Raw genomic sequence first — 17,544 nt, 5'->3', positions numbered from 1 at the left:
AAGAAAGCATGGACTCCTGGGTGCTTCTTGATGTATGCACGTGACATTACAGGGCACGAGTCCCATAAGGTATCCTTCCAGACCGATTTCATTAACAGAGTTTTGCTTGGCTTTCCTGTCATTAGAACCAGGTAGGGAACCAGTAGGGAAAAATCCCCAGCTGGGTCAGTGGAAACCTGTGAGTGAAAGGTGTTTGTTGCTCATAGTCAGGAAATCAGAGTGGGAGGCTGTGTGTGTTGGATCTCCTTGTAAGCAAGTGTACCAGCTCTCTGCCTTGCAGATAGCTCTCCCTGAAAGGCTAGTAAGAGTACTAGGATTTTCTAAATCTTTTTTTCTCTCCTTGCTTCGAAGCGTTACCTTAAGAAGAAATATTGTATTGATTTTCTGCGTTGCTTTTATGGATTTTATTTTTAGAACTTATTTAAATGATGCAGGAACTACTTATCATTAATTTTGGAGATACTTTTGAATTCACAGTTCATTAATATGGACCTCTAAAATTTGGTCACTTTAGCTCTTAGCAGAACTTCTCTCTGTTGTTTTTGTGGAAACATACCTTTCATTTTTATAAGGGTTTTGCTTTCATAAAAAGTAATTTGCTAATTTCTGAGGAGCTATTTTGTCTTTTTTTTTTCTTTTTTTTCCACTTTCATACCTTTGCTGTCTGAAAATTTCGATTTGTTGAGGGGGGGAGGGAGGGAACCCAAACCAACAAAGCTTCCAGAGAAGGGACCATTGTATAGTTGTCTACAAACATCCTTCAAAGTCACTCTTTATAATGTTTACCTTTGTTGCTGCTTGTCATGAATGGAGGCAGAGTTTTATTTCAGTTTTATTAAGTCTCCACAAAGTATGTTGTCCCTGTTTCTTTCAGGAAGAAAAAGTTTATACAGTGAAGTTTCACCTTCATTTCCCCTCACATTTAAGTTAGCGTGGATAAACTGGAAGTCTGCTACAAATAAGGAAAAAAAGATTAATTCTTCTGCATCAGATGTGGAACGAATTTACTTGCTCTGCCAGAAAAGACTAGAGATAAGACATGATGAGACATAGCTGAGAATAAGTAGTGATAAGGAAATAAACTGGTGGATAGTTTTCATTCTGGTCTCAAGATCAGCATTATATTTATTCTGTTATTTATTAGTATAGCAGCAAAAGGTTGCTATGCAGTTCGTGGTAAGAAAGACCATTATCACTGCTTTTGTGTCATTTTTTACTTAAGAAATGATGGAAAGGGATGAATTTAACAAAGAATAGGGAAGAGATAAGAGTGGGAAGTTTGAAGTAATGTGGATGTGAGCACATGATTGGTCCAGTTTATCAAGTACAGTTCACTTCTTGAAAAGAAAATTAATACATCACATTTGAAACTTCCTTAGACGATTACTCACCAGCACCTCAGAATATGTGGCAGCTAGAAGATTTGCAGCAGGCTTTTCAGGGAGAATGGGTCATGGTCTGGCAGTGTAGCCAGGGTGGTTGTTTTGTGGTGCAGTGATGAACAGCACTCTCATTGAGTACCAAATCATAGAACCATTTAGTTTGGAAAAAGCCTTTAAGATCATCGAGTCGAACTGTATACCTAACACTGCCAAGTCCACCACTAAACCATGTCCCTCAGCACCGCAGCTACACAAATACCTCCAGGGACAGTGACTCCCCCACTTCCCTGGGCAGCCCGTTCCAATGCTTGATAACCCTTTCTGTGAAGAACTTTTTCCTAATATCCAACATAAACCTCCCCTGGCGTAACTTGAGGCCATTTCCTCTCGTCCCCTCATCTAGATCATTGCTAAAGATATTAAAGAAAGCCGGCCCCAGTACTGAACCCTGGGGAACACCACTTGTGACTGGTGCCAACTGGATTTAACTCCAGTCACTACCACTCTTTGGGCCTGGCCATCCAGCCAGAGTTTTACCCAGGGAAGAGTATGCCTGTCCAAGCCACGATCACCCAGTTTCTCCAGGAGAATGCTGTGGGAAAGGGTTTCAAAGGCTTTACTAAAGTCTAGGTAGACAACATCCACAGCCTTTCCCTCATCCACTAAGCGGGTCACCTTGTCATAGAAGGAGATCAGGTTAATCAAGCAGGACCTGCCAGAGTTACAGCCAGAGCCCAGTGCTTAAGGGGAACAGGCTAAATAGTATCTTTGAGGATGTACCTTGGAGCATCTCCCTTCCTTAAGGTAATATAATGAGGAACAGAAAAAAAGAGATGATGTAATCTGTGAATGTGGACAAATGGGCATACATTTGGAAGGAAAGAAGTTGCAAGGTAAAAGTGGAAACTACCGTCCCTGTGCAGTATTTATTTGGTCGTCTGTACCTTATTCGATAAATTCATAATGTTCCGAGTTACAATACCTGAGATGAATGAGTGTTGTTTATAACCTATTTACAGATGACATAACCAAGGCACCAAAAATCCAAGTGTGCTGCCCAGAATAATTTGGGAAGTCTGTGTCTGAGCAGGGGATTAACTGTGGGACTTCTACACACGAAAATATCACCCTCACTATGGGACTGTTCTTCCTCTGAAGGACTGGGCAAAAACTGTGGTGGTGGCTGGAAACAACCAAGATAGAGTAATGGCAAAAGCAAATAGGGTTACAAGAACTAAAGTTTTGCAAACAGGTTCTCACGTTTCAACTTGGTAATGGAAGGAGTTGGGTAGAATAAAGATTACTGCAGGAAAAAAAAACCACAAACCCAACTCTGAAGTGTAGTTGTAAGTGAGCATATGCTGTACATGTAAAACTGTATGTCTGTACAAAGAGGCAGAGACAATCAAAATCCTAAGAGTTACAGGAGGGAAAGGGAATGGGGGGAATTTGAATAATGTTGGTCAAAGAAATACACATGGGAGAAGAGGAATATATTTTAGGGACCATAGACTTTTTCTTAAACAGAGAATAAGTAGTCACGGAAATAGCATACTTTCGAGGAGGCTTCAGCCTTCATCTGGGAGTTAACTTGATAGATGAGGTTAGGGAACTCCTACAGGAACGAATTAAATTCACTAGAATACTTGCTTTATTACCAGTATTAGTAGCTGCCGAAATAAGTGCACTGAGAGGAATTTGAGAGTTTGTTTTGACCGGAAGTTTGACGTTTATGAAAGATTTAACTGGCAGTAATTTTCTTTGCTGAGTGCATAGTGTCTCTTAGTTACAAGATTGGCTTTACTTTTAAAATTCAGTTGACTAACTGCATTAGCCATCTTCCACTATGTGTAATATAGTTTTAGGTCATAAACATGTTTTAATTATTCCTAGATTGTAGTACTTTAGTGTTTTACTTATTTTAGTGTAATAATTTCTTCTGCTAAGTTATATATGCTTCATATATATGTATTGAGTGCATTAGCTAGAAGAACCTTACAGACTGCTCTTTGCTTTTGAACTGAACTCCTATCCTAGTTTCCTACAGAAAACTTATATTTAATGTTAAGAGCATGACTTAATATTGTGTTCACAGAATTTTATTAACTGGCTGTGCAGTGCCAGCAGTTGAGAGAAGGGAGCAGAGTTATTGTTAGTTGGATGTTTTCCTTTTGTTCCAAGATAAACTCTTTTTCCTACTCTATGCCATATACACACCGTTCCTCAGGTTGCAGATATTCTGAGAAATGAGACTGTTTCCAGGTGAGGAGGAGGTGGAAGTGTTTTGGTTTTTATTAATTCTTAAGTGTGCTGCATTAAGAACACACTGTAAAAAATTAATACCATGTTTTTTTTTTTTCTTTCTCTCCTCCCTCTTTACCCTTATCCCTTACTGTTTTTAAAACTAGGTATCAGATTGTAGTGGAAATAGTTCAGGCAACCACAATCAGCAATATTCCCCAAGTGAAGAGGCAGAAAGGTAAGATTTCATTTTGTTAAGTCACATCTGTTGTTTTCATTTTGAAAAGCTGTTTGAACTCCCGACATACATATGCAATCAGCGTGTGTGGGATTTTTAGACAGATTTTGGGAATGTGATGCCTTTAGTATTTCAGCTCTGTTCAATTTGTCTGATTCTTCTAGAAACTCCCATGGTGTGATTATTCCCCCACCTCATCTTCATCTAAGCTGATGGATCATGAGAAAGGTCATATCTATGACGCATTCATTTGCAGAACTTGCTGTATCTAGGATTTTTGGCATTACAAATTCATATGCTGAGAATCTTCCTTTCTTTCTTTTTCATCCAATCCATTCTTGTCTGTTCTGCTTTCAAAACACAGAAGAAGGAATGATACAGCATAATTGTCAGTCAGACTGTATTTTGACTCTTCATTGTATTATGTTTTTGTGTTACAATACAGAGTGCTCTTACATCCTTCTGCAATGTTTTGGCAATGTCTGCCTTTTAAAATGCACATGCATCTTACGTTTGCACTTACATTTATTATCTATACTGCTTTTTATGGTTCTCAAAATGTAGCAAAACTGGTATATCTTTAGGAGATTATATTGATGGCAAAATTACAGACCAAACTTTTCTTGGACAGATATACTTAAGGTATATCAAAGCACAATAAAAAGCAGTGGACAGTATAAATTAATTTGTAAACAAACAAAGCTAAAAGATCTTGCTTTTAGGTTCTCAGGCAATCTCTATCTCTTGGGTTAAAATAAAATAGACCTTTTCTAGGTCCTTGCATCACAAAAGAAAGCTTTTAAAAGTGATTCAAGCGTAGTGAAAAATGGAGAAACAGAAAACAAACATGCCAGGGGTAGGGGGGATATCTTTGGTCAGTCTGAAGAGTTTGGGGTCCATGCTCAAGTTTCTGAAAGTACAAGGTTGTCAACACTGATAAGCTTTTTGTTTACGTTCTAAAATAGAGCTAGATATGCATTTGTATAGGATAAATTGCTTATGTCAAACCAGCAAAAGGAAAAGTAGGCATTGTTTTTTTGCTCAAGTGTACATTATGGAAAGAGATATTAATATTTCTCAGATGAAAGTTAATTTAATGGGAAGTCTGTTTCATAAAGTAATAAAATGAGAAGAGGGAAGTTAAATCTGAGTACATTACGAAAAATCAATCTTGCTAAGCCTTTATTTCCATTTGTGCTGCCATTGGTCTTTGTTGTGACAAGAATTGATTTGGGGAATATTTTTATCCCGTTTAAGTTCCTACAATTAATTACTGTCTCACTCTCCTCTGTCTCACTTGAGTTTATCTAGTTAACTATCCACTAGTCTAAACCCTGAACAGAAGATGTTTTTCTGAAGCTACAAGTGCCTGGTACTGCAGAATAGATATAAAAATATTATGGCTATTTATTCTACCAAAGTAGATCTAATTCCACTTACTCCGTGGTGAAGTTGGTTCTGCATTTTTATGGGCTCTTGGCTTTTACCTGTATTGAAAAAAATCAAAGAGAAATTCCACTATCTGGTACACTGACGTTTTGTGTTAAGGTATTGACTTTCATTGTTAGTTTAGTCCTATGGCAACCTTGTATGTCATTTAAGAGTTGATTACCAGTGCTGGCTATATTAGGCAGTGGAGCTATTGTGGCTAAACCTTTTCTTTATTAAACAGCCATTGGTTATTGTGCCTGAAGAAAAAGGTGACATTTTTTTTCTTGACACATGGGGAACAGTACGTCCAACAGAGGTATTCTTTTTAGAGTTTGCACAAATTTAAGGCAGATTTCTAATCTGTTTGAGTTATTCTGTCAAGATTGTCATCTACCAAAAATTTTTGGGCTCAGTCTATGTACAGTAAACTTTAAGAGGGCAATCAAAGCTGTAGAGGGTTAAAATCAAGCTCTGAAGGCTTTTTTGTGTCTTGTTTTTCCTGAAATAGGTGGAAACATTTTTTTCCTAATGTGGTAATGAATTTAACACATTCTTGAATTTTAGGAAGAAAAGTTTAAGGAAAAAAGCTGTGCTACCTTCCTTAAAAGAAAACAAAGCCAACAAAAAACCCAGCACAGCTCACTGCTGATACAAAGATTGTTGAACTCTTGTAGAACAGACCACCACACTACTCATGTCACCTTTTGATGTTTTCCTTTCTGGATGCCACAGCATATCGCTATGCCTGCATCAGCGGGATTTCATGGTGAATAACTAAATGTAAGATTTATGCAAAATAGAAGTGTGTTTGCACAATCTCATTCTGTCTTTTTCTTTTTCATCTGTTTCCCTAATACCTGCTGCGTACCTGTCACATTGTGAACATGGGTGTTTGATGTATATGACAGTCTCCCCTTCCCTGGTAGTAAATGAGCTCTTGCCTTTTGTGTCAGGGGCATCTCTTAGCTTCGATTCCAGCCTGGCAAGAGATAGTCTTACTGGTAGCTACTTCTTTTTTCCTGTGGCAAAGTTGAGTCCTAAACGTGTAACTGCTGCTTTAGCGTCTGGGTGTTCGGTTAGAGCAGCTGAACTTTGGCTGGCCAGCAGTCTGTCGAGGCTGATACCCGCACTCAAACTCTAAGAGTAGAGGAAGTGTAGAATAATACGTACATGGATATAGGCTCAGCCTCCATCAGTTTGAGGCATGGGAGCTTCCTGAGGCAGCGTTTTCAATAGAAAAAGGTACAGCAACAAACGTGAGGAGCACTTAGCGCAGCAGGAGTGGCCAATACTCTGCAGCAGTGAGTGCTTAGCTGCTATCTAGGCAAAGTCTGTGTTGCGCAAGTACACAACTAGCCACAAAGATGCCTGAGCAGTATTGTGTACCCTTGCTCTTGGCTGAGGAGACAGGATTAAGCCTCTAAAACTGACAGAAAATATTTAGTTTATAAAAAGATGAGGTGTCTGTTATGAAAGGATGCATATTCTGAGGACCAGATTTCAGACTGATGGCTTCTCATGTGAGCTACAGTTGCCTGACTTCTTTTACTATTTTAGTATGAAGTATACATTTAACGTTGGTGCCCAGAGGGGTTGGAGAGGAGGGCTTGTCCCTCAGGAAGGACAGGGTTCTTTACACTTGATTTAACTACTGTTGGTGCCACCTATTGGCAAAATATTTAGCTGTTAGCGCCCTCTAATAACAGCAGAAAGTACTTTGAAGTACTTCTAAACATCATTGTATTAAACCCTCTGTAGTAAAAATGGCATGTTATAGGGTTTTTTTTCTTTTCAGATTTCTATCACTTGAGTCTTCTGGCATGTGAGCGTAGGAGAGCAAAGGAAAACGTACAAAAGCATCCGATTCATGTTAAGCAGTAAGTTTTGCATTTGACTTCCTGAGAGAGTCAAATGTCTTAAAAGGTTGAGACACAAAATAATTTGAGAGGTTCACTGTATGATGCCTGTTGCGGGTGGTCGATATAACTTCTGTGGCCAGGAGAACTGCTTTTGACCATTGCTCAAGCTGAATAAGAAACCTAATGTAGCGTTAGTGTTTTCAGAGGCGTTGATGGTTTATTTTTGCAGTGGTGCAGGCCACTGTAAATGGAAGCTGTTATCTTGTATGCTGACGCTACACTACTTCCCTCATTTACACTTGCACAAAACTGCTAAAACTGATGTGTACATGTATCTGTGTTACTTGTCCTAACTCTGTCCTTCTATGTGTCCTCCTCCAAAATAGTCAGGGTCACTTCAGCGGTGACTATAGAAGGAGTCTTGGTTTCGGTTTTATTTCTTTTTTTCACTCATCTTTGGTTTTTCTTCCTATTGATATTTTTGGACTGTGCTCTTCTCTACAGTCACATGTGCTCTGGTTGGAAGAATCACATCTTTCTGCATCTTTACCTGTAAAATTCTCTCCTCATCTTGCCTTTTGATAGAGATTCCTTGCAAGTACTGAACCAAATTTGAGCTGAATTTTTAGGTATATTTTACAAAATCTGTGTGTTAAAGATTTTGAAGGACTAGACATGTTTATCTGAGAATGTTTACTGCATTTTGAACTAGTAAAGCAGTTTGTAAGAGGACAAATATGCAGATCAGGCACTGTAGCATGAGTGAGAGAAGACCTGAGTTTCTAGAAGCAAGAGTAGATATTATTTTCTAAAGAAAAGGCTTCAAAAAAGCCTTTTAAATGATATAGGAACAAAAGTAGGAAGTAGGTTGCTATAATAATTTGATATTTGCTTAATGTGAGTAATAAATTGTTTGAATACACTAGTTCTAATTTTAACAGACATTTTAGTTCTGTGTCTTACTGATATTATATTACAGGATCCTACATGAATTTTAGCGAGAATCCCTTTTTCCTAACTGCTGTTTAAAACAAAACCCCATGAAGGCATGTACCTTGTCTTAGGGTAAAACAGAGAGAATCTCTCAACAGATTCTCCCTCCCTCCCAACACCCTGAAGGGATTTATTTGGTTTTCTGTGCCTTCTACCTTACACATGACTTCACAGCATGACCGGAAACCACCCTCAAATGATGGGATGGGACCGTTTTTCAGACAACACATTGTAATCAACCCCAGGGAACCCCTGTTGAGAAAACTGCTCCTTTTCAAGCAGGGATTGCAAGACAGATCGAATAAGCAGCCATTTCTGTATGAAGAGATCTGCTGTGTTGCGGTAGAAGATTTCTCTTGCTGGGCGTTCCTGCTGTGCATCTAGATATTTGCTTTTACAAGTGGAGCTGACGACTAGTACAGAAACAGAACTGTCTGTGGGCAGGCTTTTTAGGTACTGTGGTTCTGAAAGAGGCTCGAATGTCTGTAAAAAGGGACTTTTCTTTTAGAAGCTGGGGCTCCAAGCTAACTTGAGTGTGTGGGTTGCGATGTGTGGGTTTTGTCAAGATGACAATTTAGAGTGAAGTAAAATGGATACTTCTGCATTCCAGCGCATTACAGATGCCATCTAACTTAATTATGACAAAACTATATTATGATTCCTCCCTCTCCATCCTCCACGCAGGGATAAACACGCATACACATTAATTCTGCATCGCCTTTTGGCAAGGCTTAAAGAGCTACTGTTGCGCTTGCATGCTGTGCGCAAGCAGTACGTGTGGAGGGAATCCTTGTGGATGCAGGTGAAGGTTACTGTGACTCTAATCACGATAGGCTCATTTGTTTAGATTTGTGATTTTTCAAATCAGCTCTATAGATGAGGGTTGCCTTTCTCCTCCTGAGATCCTTTGTGTGCTAGTGATGGTAATGTGTCTTGTCCATGGTTGGGTTGGTGAGATGCCCATCAGAGAGAGGGGAAGAGGCTCACCAGTCAGAAGTGACTAAGGGGAACACAGGGACCTACAGACAGAGGCTGTATGTGGTGGATGTTATTTTATTGTGTAGTACACACATACTCCCATGTCACTTTGCTTTTTGTTTTGCTCAGCTGTGGCAGTGATGTGGGAAGCTGTGTTGTACTACATATTGCTAATGATCAGTGCCTAAATTCTCCGTGATCTCCTTTTAAGTCCCTTTCCCCAGACCTGTTGCCTGAAGTGTTTGGGATTTAGCACTTTCTTTGTACTCATTCTCTTGTCTGACCACAGACCTGGTTTTCCCTTTGCTTGTACCTCGTGCAGTAGAAGAACCTTGTGTTCTTCTCAGTCTAGCCTGCTTTTGCAGAATTGAATAGATATTTTTCCAGGCCTACATAGGCTTTGAAAATGTGTAATTCAAAGTTTCTGAGAGTTCAAAGAGGTCTGTAATGATCGGTAAATTATGTATAGAAGATTACAGTTATTGTTTATATGAAAATGTTAAATTGGTGTTTGCTACTTAAATGTTTCAGCATGACATTAAGTAGGCACTGTGTGTGTTTAACTCGGCTCTCACAAAAAGTCTTTCAGAAGCACATATGATGTTGTGCATGTGTGTAGCTCCTTCAGAGACCAGTCAGATGAGTCAATACTGTTGTATGTGCTGCCAGGTATCACGTATCTGTAGTTCTTGAAGCTGTAAAGGAACGTGAACTTGTACTTCCAGTTTTAATCGTGTTTTTGTAATATAACTTTGCAGTTAAGATGAGAAGTCTTTATTTTATGCTGCTCCTATCAAGAGAAGGGACAGCTTATGAAGTAGTATAATGCAATTTAGTTCGTGCCTTAAGCGATCTTTATCTATGTATTGCATGCTTTTGTTTACATTGATTTTATGTTGTATCATTTGCTGTGGTATGTGGTAATAAAGTTTGTGTGGCATTTGGCGTAACTATCTTTTGCGAGGCCCAGCATTCTGACTGAAAAAGGAATTGTGTGAATGTGTACTGCAGTTCAAGGTATTTAGTGACCAAGTAGCAGAACTACCAAAAAAAAGAAGAGGAAAGAAAACTAGGTCTGAGGAATCCATTCTCAGAAATGTTTTTGGTGGGTTCTAGGATCTGCTCCTGGCCTAGTTCAAATCAAGGTGGTTATGAGTGGTGCAGAGGAAAATGTGGAAGCTTTGTCAGAAATCACTCTAGATGTGCAAAAGTGGATGGAGTAAAAAAGATTTGCACAGATATCTAAGCTTTTATTGCTTGATAAGTTTGAGCTCATTTGGACCATTTGTATGTTCATATTGTCCAGCGCAAGTTGAATTATCCACAGCTGTGGAACGATAAGCAGAGTTTGAAATAGTGCTTTTGGTACTGACTGCATTTTGATGCCCCTGGGAGGGGTGCACAGTACCCCTCTGAGGTTTTGAAGTTCCTCCATGGCAGCCAGTGTCTTGTCAAAGTTTACCCTGATAAGGCAAATTAGTTTGGAGGAAGTTGCTGAAAGACCCTTTGGCTGCTTTGGGGATGGAGTTCCTGCTCAGCTGTTGCTTGAAAAAGCGTATGCAACTCAGGAGGAGGAGGTGTCAAAGAAGCATCTCTCTTGTTTTGCTGATGAAGGTTGGGTTTTTTTGTTTGTTTTTAATCATAGTAATACAATCCCCAAACTGTGAAGTTGATACTAGTAAAGAGGGGGGAAAACAAAAAAAAAGTCCAAAGGATGCATTTTCTTTCCTTGTGTAGTGATGAAACAACGTCTTGCTTAGTAGCACGTGTCTGTTCTTCTTCCCTTTATTGGAGCTTGCTGAAGGGTATGTAAGTAAAGGCAAGCCTTTTCTTTTGTAACTTTCTGGTTTTATTTAGTTTATGCAGTGATACCTGAATGTACTGAACATCATCTTTGCTGCTGGCCATGGCCGGGGGTTGGAACTAGATGATCTTTAAGGTCCCCTCCAACTCTAACCATTCCATGATTCTATGATGTTCAGAAATAGGCTGCCCAGGGAGGTGGTTGAGTCACCATCCCTGGATGTGTTTAAGAGCTGTTTAGATGTGGTGTTGGGGGATATGGTGTAGGGGAGGTCTTTGTAGGGTAGGGTAGATGGTTGGACTCGATGATCCCAAAGGGCTCTTCCAACCTAGACAATTCTATGAAATGGCAAAAAGGCTCTTATTTATATCTTAGTACTTTAGCGGTGGTGGGATCAAGCAAGAATAGATTAAAAAGAGAAGTTGTCCTTATAGCTTAAAATACCTTTTTGATAGGGCTTAATACAAAAAAACCCTCATAACAAAACCAAAAATCCTGAAAACAAAACAAAACCCCCCCAACCAAACAAAAAACCTACCAGAGCGGTTTAGATCTGAAAATCTGAGAATTCTCAAAAATCTCAAAAGGAAGTTAGGGTTAGGAGAAAACCAGCGATACTCTTCCTGACCTCTGCTAGCTTATCTTTTATGTTGTGGAAGAGGGGAATCGTGTTCAGTGTTTGTCCACTCTTCCATGCCATCTCTCTTGCATGTTGGCCACACTCTGTGTTGGGCCGCTCTTCATCAGTCTCTTGTTTATTTGTGAAGGGATGTCACTGCTAGGCTTTCACGGTGACTAGTCCTGTTTATCCGTGGAGCAGGAACAGGCTGGCAGCGTGATCTTCATCGTTCTGCCCTGAGTGTTTCTTACATGGGGTGGCTCCTTATGGGTATGAAGAGCTGAGTGAGGCAAATGTTTTTGAAGGATCTTTGCTAATAAAGTAATTAATCACCGGAAGCAGGTGGGATGTAGGGCTCATTAGTCTCTCCTGGAGGCCTGCTGTAATCACAGGATGATAAGACTTCAGGTGAAGTAGACATGCTTACTTTGAAAACCCTCCAAGAATGCCTTGTTTTCACTAAGAAGCATACTTTTGTTTTAAGAAGGCTGAATGATCATTACATAGTGCTGTTTGTGGGTTTTCAAAGCGTAAGGTTTCAAGTATGCCTTTCAAGCCCAAAGTATTTAAACTATTGAGAGAATTGAGAACGTTTAGAAATCATCTTAGTCAAGTGCAGAAGGGGAAATGTGGGGTTTAATGTTCGTTTTGAACTGCTGTCCATGTATTTGTTTTAGCTGTAAATGTTTTAAATTGAGGGAGAGAACCGTTTTGTCCCTAAGGTCTTTTCCTGCCTTTTTTTGTTTTCCTTTCTTTTTCTCTCATTAATACTGGTACCTCTGGTCAGGGAGCTGAAACACTAAATTAAATGCTCTGTTGACTTCCCTGTGGAGATAACATGCCAAGAAAACAGATGGCTTATTTTTTTTTCGTGGTAAACTCATTTTATCTTTTGCTTCAGCGAGTATCATCTCTGTAGTTCACTATTGTAGGGCAGCTCGGATGCAAATGATACTTATCCATTAAAACACTAACAGTCTTTGAAACAGGAAGGTTCCCTACCAGCCTACATAAATACATGCAGCGAATAAAGTGATACTAAAAATATGGGAAAAGATACTGGGAGGATATCTGCACTCGCATTATGTGTAGAAATTCAGGGAGCTCCATGTACCTTGAGTTGTCCTTCAGTATACAAGTGACAATACTTACGGTCACATGCAATAGTTACACGTGGCTTTAAGGGGGAAATAAAAGGATGAAAACAGTCCTAAAAGGAGAAGGTACCTTAATGTATCAGAAATGTGTTTAAAATACCTATTTTAAATCACTCCTAAGAGGTTTCCTTTTTCTGTGTGTGCATTCACAAACCTAGCTGTCTGCTTGTTTCTCGACAGCAATTGCTTTGAAAGTGGAATGCTGTTTTCATCTACATCATTTTACTAGCGTTTGATATTTTGAAAACACAGTAGAATAGATCTGTGTTATTTATCCCTGAACAATCAATTAATCCAGAGCCAAGTACAAGCCAGGTACTTTGCTACCGAGCTCCAGTCACAGCCCACAAAAAGGGGACTATTATCATTGAACAACAGGAAAATAAAACTGGTGTGAATCAGTTGCATCCTGCAGATATAGAGCAGGAATAATTTCAACGTGGTAGGACTTTTTGATCTGCTTTATCTGCTGCTGCTTTTTTTAGGCCCTGGTAATTAGCTGAAAAGGCTGGAATGTAGAATGTGCAAACATTACACCTTTTATTACCAAGTCTTATTCAACTGACTGTCATCTTCATGTTACTTCACTATTTAACAGTAATGTGCGGTCTTGACGTGGCATTATAAGATGTTTTTCTTAGTCATCTGACCACTTTGAGTGAGCTTTGGTCAATGTTGTTATCCAGAGGAGATACTGTATGATGTGGTGTTCACATCAGTCTCAAGAAATTTGAATTTGCAAATGAGATGCGTGGGAACATGTCGTACTGGGCTGGAGGGGATTGAGTCCAGTCCCTCATGACTCTAGGCAGTCAATGTTATGTTCAGTAAGGTACGTAAGCCATCAGCTCCAGGTGTTATCATACACCATGGCTGTAGGTAACTCCCTAAGGCCATCCGATAAATGTACACTCTTTAGTACAAGTCTTGGGCCTGTGTCTTGCAGCAAACCATGGGAAGAGAGCTGGAGGGGTCAGATGTCATGGGACATTTGAATAAGGATTTTTTTTCTGGGCTGTTTTATATAAACCCTTGAGGTATCATTGGAGAACATTGCAAAATCATCATTCTGTTTCAAATACAAACTTTCCAGTATCTGTGCTCATGTGCATAGTTGATTCCTGAATGACAAATGCTTTGATTGGGCAGGTCACAGAGGCAATGGTGTGATGATGCTTTCATGTTGGAAAAGACTATCTCTGCTTTGCTTTATTCTTAGATTCAAAAGGAAAAGAAACTGCAGCAATGAAAGCTGACCTACTGAGGGCTCGCAATGTGAAGAGGTATATTAATCAGCTGACGGTGGCAAAGAAGCAATGCGAGAAGAGAATAAGGCTCCTGGGAGGGCCTGCTTATGATCAGCAAGAAGATTGCATTTCTGACGAAGGCGATGGCCCTCAGAGTCAGAAGGTATGAATTGAATAGCCCATACATTGTCTGAAGGTCATTCTAAATGTGTTAGCACTGGATTGTATTAGCTTCACTGTCATTAATCCCTCCCTTCCCCCAGGAGTCAAGTGTAAATTAATTGCTGCATAGTTTATTTATCTTGGGAAAAGATCACTGAAGTACCTGAAAAGACATACTGATCACTCAGCTTGGAATATTGCTAAATGTGAAACTTCATAAAGGATCGAGTGTCTCGTAAGCATGTGTGATTTTTCAGGCATTCTGCATGTAGGGAGTTAATAAGGACATGGTAGCAACCTTTCTGAAGGTAGCAACTTGCTTTCAAATAAAAGATTGTCAACATATGTACAATGTTTCTTTGGCCTTGGCTATGTTTACCATAGGAAATACCTGTGGGTTTTGCAAATACTGAGTTATTTGAAAGCAAACACTTAATTGTGGAAGGCAATTGACGAAATTAAGGGCAGTCATTACAGAAAAGCTTTCATAAAGCTGTTGACTGAATGCTGGTTTTCACCGTCATTGTAGTCTGGAATTGAAAACACTACCCTTGTATTAACCAGCATCTACACAAATAAAATCATGGCTACTTATCATTGCTAAACTTTAATAAGTTTAGTGACTTCCTTGTGTAATCTGCTCTGTCCTCTTTGGGCAAAGCACAGTAACAGATGTACTCAAATTAGAAAGATTTTCTCTTTTTTCAGGTAGGTAGAAGGTAAGTTATCTCCTCATGCAGGGATCTTTAATTTTCATTATGTCCTTATAACAATTGTAACTTAGTGGCACGTAAGAAAAAGTTGCATGACAGAGAAGTAGTTCTTACTGTTTGTGTTTTGTCTTTCTTGAGTGAGGTCTGAAAGAGAGCAATTCCCTACCCCTGGCTTGTCCTAAAGCGTGATTTCAGATGGTTTATCATAGATTGTGCCAAGGCAGTCCTGATCTGTTTCCTGAAGTTGGGTGTAGCGAGAGGTGCCAAGGAGAAAAGGAAAGAGGGAAGCATGTGGCAGCACTGCATGAGCCACTGATGCCACTTTTGGTTGCCTGCTGAGATGTTATAGACTTTCCAGGATAGATAACATGGTGACAAAAGATTGTTTGGGAGCTGGGTCAAGTAGTGAAGCTGCACTGGATAGGGGCAGGAACTGGTCAGAAATACAATAAAATATGATATTATTGTAATTAAAGTCAAAGGAATTCTTGTTGTTTAATGTTGCATGTTTTATGACCCAATGGATGTTTGGTGAGAGCTGCTGATTCAGGGTTATATCTTACGAATATACCCATGTGAGTTAATGGTACTATTAATAGGAATAAAGACTCCTTGCACAGCCAGTTTGTGGTAGTGGTGGCAGAAACGATGGGATCTGGAGCTGCTCTGCTTCTAAGCTTTTGATGTGTTACTATGAAGAAGCCCTGGAACCCCTCCACACCCATGTCAGCATAGAAAATAGGAAAACTGCTTCTCTCTTCTGTTGTCCCCAGTTCTCTGTTGCCAGGAAAGAGGCTGAGGGAGGCTGGATGAGCGATGGAGGTCACGCCGTTCTCTTCTGAGCACAGAAAAATGCCCACGGCTTGGCTAATGAAGGGGACTCTTCACTGCTGCTTCTTCCCCTTTCCTCTTCCTGCAGTGTGGTAGCTGCGGTCTGGGTTCTTATTTCAAGGCAGCCAGTGCTATTTTGGATGCCGTCCCCTCCTACGTGGGCAGTATTGACTGAACACTCGGGCCTTTTTCTAAGCAAAAGGGACTTGGTGGATAAGGTAATGTTGGTATGTCACTGCTGGTGGCCCATAATTTCCTCTCTAGAGTCTGGCTGTGCCGGCTCTTCTGTTAAGCTAGCGCTTAACCTGCAGAATAACTAGCTTGTGGAGAAGAAGCTGGAATTTTGCCTTCCTTTCTTCAACTTGCATGAAGTAGATCAGACATGGGGATTTACTGATGGTGTTTTGAATTATTATTTTATGTAAGCGTAGTACAGAAGCTTGATTACATTACTGACTTTGGGGAATTTTTGGTACTAGTTGAACAAAGAACAAATTGACTAGTGACCTAAACTTGTATTTTGGATTCACTTCTGCATCCCACAGAAAGCTTTCTCTTTCCTGCAGTAGTAGGGGAGTAATAGCATTGCTGGTAAAAGTCTTTTATGCATGTTCTGATTGTGGGCTTAAATGTGGAAATTGATTATTTGGAGCTGTCAGTGTTTGCCTTTTACAGATTTAAGAAACAAAAATTATGTGCTTTGGAATACTTTTTTTTTTTTTTCCTTTCACAGCAGAAGCTAATTATAAAACAGTGTCAGGTTTCTGTTTGATAAACACATAGAAGTCACGGGACTGTATAGACTTTGCACATATTTCAGTCACCTCATTATCCTGAATCCGGGTTCTCTAGGGAAATCCTGAGTGTGTGAATTATAATCAAAAGTTTGCATGCAAACAAACAAACCTCAGCTACTTTCTGAATCTGAATTCTGTCATTTGCTCTGATACTGATTTATACTCTGCCCTGGGTGTTAGAATTGCTTTCAGAGAAAATGCAGTTTGAATTAGTGTAATATATAAAGCATCTCTTCTAATCTACTTATGGTCTGTGCAATTTTAGTCCTTTTTCTTAGAAACTGTACCTGCACAGTACTGCAGTAATTAATTGAGTTCTTGTTGTCTTTGTTTATTCAGCAAACCATTTGTTTGATCTGTTGTGTTCAGCACAACGGCCACATCACCACATCTGTGAGATTTGATGTGTGGAGTTACAGCATCTCCTTAGCGGAGCTTTTCTGTGAACCACGGGTGGTAGGAGGAGCTCTGACCTTTGACTAGCTGTGAAATAGCAAGGAAATCACCTTGTGTTCATAATCCTGCTGATGAGGACTAAGTTGAAGCACCTGCAGAAGACCTTGCTTTCACCACATCCACGGATAGATGCTGATTTAACTGTTGACTGATTTCCACCGTGATTTCTGAGCTTCGGGTTGTGAGATCACATTATGTCAGGATACCTCATGGTACAGCATTTGGGGATCTAAAGAAAGCAAGCTTCTATTGTTGTTTCCCTGTTGCCTGAAGATGGGGTGTCTTATGACAGAAGTATGTTCATGAGCCTGTGAGTCTCAAGGCAGGGATTTTTCCGTTAGTGTATGTGCAGCAAAATAGCCAGGTACCTTATGTGGTATGTACTTCCTGACTGGTAACTAATGATTGCGTTTGGTTCAGCTACTGCTGTATATGACGAAGATAGCCTTCTGATTAAAAAAATAATGATAAGAATACTGTGGAATACTGTGTCCGGTTTTTGGCTCCCCAGTTCAAGAAGGACAGGGAACTGCTGGAGCGAATCCAGTGAAGGGCAACTAAGATGAGTGAGGGATTGGAGCATCTCCCTTCTGAGGAAAGGCTGAGAGAGCTGGGACTCTTTAGCCTGGAGAAGAG

General features: G+C 39.8%; 1 protein-coding gene across 2 annotated transcripts in view; it reads left to right on the top strand.

The window, feature by feature from the left end:
* Window positions 1-17,544, top strand: part of SNX25 (sorting nexin 25) — a 76,780-nt gene that overhangs the window by 26,197 nt on the left and 33,039 nt on the right. The window contains exons 5-6 of one of the 2 annotated variants that reach the window (XM_009891771.1): window positions 3,791-3,861; window positions 13,931-14,112. In XM_009891771.1, coding sequence (XP_009890073.1) covers window positions 3,791-3,861; window positions 13,931-14,112 — 253 coding nt within the window. Of the gene's footprint in view, window positions 1-3,790; window positions 3,862-13,921; window positions 14,113-17,544 lie in introns of both variants that reach the window. The other variant, XM_009891770.1, reaches the window with a different exon arrangement.

The sequence above is a fragment of the Charadrius vociferus genome, unplaced genomic scaffold, assembly GCF_000708025.1.
Source record: "Charadrius vociferus isolate BGI_N301 unplaced genomic scaffold, ASM70802v2 scaffold478, whole genome shotgun sequence".
Taxonomy (NCBI): Eukaryota; Metazoa; Chordata; class Aves; order Charadriiformes; family Charadriidae; genus Charadrius; species Charadrius vociferus.
This window is presented reverse-complemented; position numbering and strand designations above follow the sequence as displayed.